The 4,109-nt window shown below is 35.7% G+C and overlaps 1 protein-coding gene across 1 annotated transcript; it reads left to right on the top strand.

Moving 5' to 3' along the window:
* The first annotated feature begins 744 nt into the window (after positions 1 to 744).
* LOC127512882 (histo-blood group ABO system transferase 2-like) lies at positions 745 to 3,432 on the top strand. Its single transcript, XM_051894238.1, has 3 exons — positions 745 to 749; positions 1,934 to 1,966; positions 2,342 to 3,432. The coding sequence occupies exons 1-3, from the start codon at positions 745 to 747 to the stop codon at positions 3,030 to 3,032; spliced, it is 729 nt and encodes a 242-aa protein (XP_051750198.1). The 3' UTR covers positions 3,033 to 3,432.
* Positions 3,433 to 4,109: the final 677 nt, after the last annotated feature.

The raw sequence follows: 4,109 nt of genomic DNA, 5'->3' as shown, positions 1-4,109 counted from the left end.
CTGATTCATACAAGAACAGTGCTCTGTTATGCATAGAGATGCTGTCGGTTTGGCTGTGTCAGTTTTGCTTTGTCACTTGTTCGTTGGCGGAGTAAACAATACAAAAATAGTTAGAGTTGCTACAAAATAGGTGTAGTAACTGTAAATATTTTGTCTAAAATATAAGTTGCTCATAATTAACTGTTTATTGAACAACAATGTTACATGAAAGTGATATCACACTCAAGCCCAAAGTAGCCTATAGTTCATGTTTATGCGTACGCAAGGGTCAGCTTACAGTGCACGTGACGCGAATTTCATCAGAAGAGTTCGCATGTACTGAATGCGCACCTTCAGATTTTGTAACCGCACGTAGGTCGCACATGCGCATTTCATTTTTTTGCAATGATTAGTTTATCCACAAGGTGGCAACCTTGCCCTGGGGGCGTTGATTTACAATGTAGTCAAAGTGCGATTCACAAGGTAGATTGCGCATGCGTCGAACGCCTGCGTATTCATACGAGTCAAATGAGGTATACTTTCCAAGGCTGTGCGTTCGACTGTGCACATACACTAGCGTACGTCTAAAAAAATGAAGTATACCCAGGGCTTCACTCTCAAGCATGCCGTTTATATGAATATAAAACTTTTTGCAAGAACACAGAAGCATTGAAATATATTTTTTTCTTCCCATCTCCCATCTTATTTTTTTCTTCATGTCCCTTTAGTGTAGAGCCCCTAAAAGGACAAGGTGATAAATTTGAGATGGGGTAAAAAATATTTTGCAAAGAATTCAAAAGGTTTGTGAGCAAACACAAAGTTTCTCGGGGGAATACAAAACATTTGAGAATGCAAAAGAATTGACTTAACTTTGCTCCCATCTTATTTATTTTTTTCCCACCACAATGTCCCTTTAGGGGCTCTGTACTTTATCCCCTGTCCAGATCCTTGAATTTTCTGATGTCTTTCATTTTTGTGCTTTGTCTTTAAAAATGTTTTACATTTTTAGTTATTGTCAAAAAGGATCATATAATCAACAGTTTCATTACTCTACATGAGAAATAAATCTGAGCTCTGAGAAGAAGACTAAACAGCCACATATCTTTACAAAGTTCTCATGAAGTTATATCTTTCTTCACAGGCTCATTTACCTACGCACCGACCAGAACAGGTGAGTTTAGTACAGCTAGACATATCCGTTACAAAAACATTGTGCAGATGCAGTGTATGTGTTATTCTCTTGATTTGGGAAGATTGCATTGCTGAATCTATATATAAATATTTTACTGTTTTCAGTTGTAAACAACAGATAACAGAACAAGTCTTCATAAAGTAAGTGATGTAATGCAGATACATATATATCTGATCTCTCTCTTCAACACACACACGCACACACAAAAATACACATTTGTACATATGTAGTACTTACTGTATGTATATACTTATATACACCAACACACAAGCCATCATAATTCAAATGAATAAGATATTGATTCTGTTATTATCAGGCCAGAGAAGAAGCTTAAGAACTTTGGATTGCGTACATCTCCGGGGTCTGTAAAACTTTATTTCATATGCTCTGATTATATTTGGTATACAATTGTATGCACACACAATCAAAAGGAATAGATTTTTTTTTATTTTTGCTATAAGAGTTTATTTTTATACAAGTTTCTTGGAGTAAAAAAAATCTAGTCTTGTTCAAGTATAGACTCTCATCCAAAGAGCTGATAATTTGATCCGTAGTTATAGAGGACTTATTCTTGGGTCATTGTTGTTTTTATGGTTCTGATCAGATGACCAGTGAAAGGTGAATAATTGTGTCTTTTCATCTCCTGGACTTCAGTTCATAGATGGAAATAAACGAACTGGGAAGCCCCTTTTTTAAAGTGTATCAACTCCATGAACTGATGAAATGTCTGTTGTTCTTTCTGCTTATTAATTTGTTTTATAGGTTTCTGTACAACCAGCCCAGCGTGCTGGCAGGGTGAGTATTATATTTTAGTATAAACTTGTTTTTGCCCATTTTCACCCATGAATGGAATGATTACAGTGCTGTGTATGTTTGTGTTTTTAATACAGTCGGACAGACGTTGTATCTATGACCCCATGGTTAGCCCCAGTCATTTGGGAAGGAACCTTTGACCCAACACTGATTGATTCTATCTACAAACAACATAATCTCACCATAGCGACCACTGTCTTTGCTTTGGGAAAGTGAGTTCTTCAGATACCTCTCAAGTTTCAATATTTCTCATTTCTATCCTCTTTTGTCTTTCTTTCTTTCTTTTTGAAAACAGAAATGAGTAAAGGATAAAGTGATAAACTAACCATTATATATCTCCCTGTGTCTGTTTGTTAGATACATACGTTTTCTCAAAGATTTTCTGGAGTCAGCGGAGGAGCATTACTTTTTTGGATTTCGAGTGCATTACTACTTGTTTACAGATCAACCAGAAGCAGTTCCTGAAGTAAAGATGGGTGAAAATCATCGTTTGACAGTTCGGACGGTTCCGAGTATGGACAGATGGCAGGACATCAGTATGGGCAGGATGGAAATACTGGAAAAACTAATGGAGAATGAACTGGCCAATGAAGCTGACTATATTTTCTGCCTGGACGTGGATACAAAGTTTCATGGCCGCTGGGGGTCGGAGTCTTTGGGTCGTCTGGTCGGTGTGATACATCCTTGGTTCTTTGATTATCCAAGGAATCAATTCACATATGAGCGTAGACCAGAGTCTCAAGCATTCATTCCAGCTGGGGAAGGTGATTTTTATTACACTGCTGCTGCATTTGGTGGCTCATTGGCGGATGTACATCATCTCACCAAAACCTGCCGGGAGCAGATGAACATTGATGCAGCAAACTCCATTGAGGCAGTATGGCATGAGGAGTCTCACTTGAACAAGTATTTCCTTTATAACAAACCCAGTAAACTACTCTCTCCTGAATATCTGTGGCGGGACATCAATATCAGTGTAGGCCAAGTGAAAATAATTCGCTTCTCTCATGTAGCTAAAAACAATGCTGAAGTTCGCCCAAATACGTAACAGCTGTTGCCAGCACTCAGCTGACAGGCCTACTGAAAGAGAATCTCAAGTAATAGTGACATGAGGGACGTTGACATCTGCCACCAAAATCATAGTCATGCACAAACAATTATGAGCATAATGTTGGTATGTGGCACCAGGAACAAATCTGCCAAAATCTTTTTGAACGAACACTGATATAAACTTTTTACAGTACTCTTCAGTTTGTGTAATTAAAAAAAAAAAAAATTTAAAGAGAGTTGAGGGAGGAAATTTAGCTACAGAAATCAGGTCTGAAGCTGAACCAATTGTGAACTTGAAAGAAATGTAAATGTTTTTTTCTGGGTACTCCTGCATAAATATGATTTTAGTTTTCAGCATGATCTCATTACTATTCATAGTTATTTGCATGCAAGGTTGCACCTGCCTTTTTGTATGTTTGGGAAGGCCTAAATTTAAAGAAAAAATTTATATATTCATATTATTTATATAAATATGAATTCTTTGAATAATATTTATTTACATTATTTAAATATAATAGTGTAAATATACATTTTTAACAAACACTTTACTATAGATATTTTTGAGCCAATAACATCATTTTTTAGAATTCCATCGGTCATGCCTTAACTTTGCAATTTCTAGTATTGCATTAGTATTGCATCCTTCTCATGAGCATTTTCACTTTTCAGTCTGAGTTAAATCTCTTTTTGGCTCATTTTATCTGTAAAAGAAAACCTGCCTAATAATTATGCACACCTGAATATAAGGCGTCTTTCATTTCCAGCCTTCATGAACAATTATAACTTATAAATGATTAAATACAAAATTAATAGTAGTTATTAAGATTGGTGTGGTTTGGAATTGGTAAAATGTTTTTTTATGTAAAAAAAAAAAAAGATCAGAAAATCAATTTGCCTAATAATTCTGCACATGGTGTATATCATTAAAAAATGTAATAATTTCTATGCAAATGTATGTGTACAAAAATGTATGTGTTCTACCACATTTTGTGTATGAATACTGACATTACTAATGGGATCACATGGCACTTTTTGAGATTGATGGGTTTTTAGATGTTACAAGCAAAATCTGAAC

The sequence above is a fragment of the Ctenopharyngodon idella genome, chromosome 5, assembly GCF_019924925.1.
Source record: "Ctenopharyngodon idella isolate HZGC_01 chromosome 5, HZGC01, whole genome shotgun sequence".
NCBI lineage: Eukaryota > Metazoa > Chordata > Actinopteri > Cypriniformes > Xenocyprididae > Ctenopharyngodon > Ctenopharyngodon idella.
Note: the sequence above shows the minus strand (reverse complement) of the source record. Positions and strands in the feature narration are given on the sequence as shown.

Bases quoted from the DNA above. Each gene is read 5' to 3' on its own strand.
- LOC127512882 (XM_051894238.1), top strand. The intron at 1,967-2,341 runs GTGAGTATTATA...TCTGTTTGTTAG, and splicing joins CAGCCCAGCGTGCTGGCAGG to ATACATACGTTTTCTCAAAG.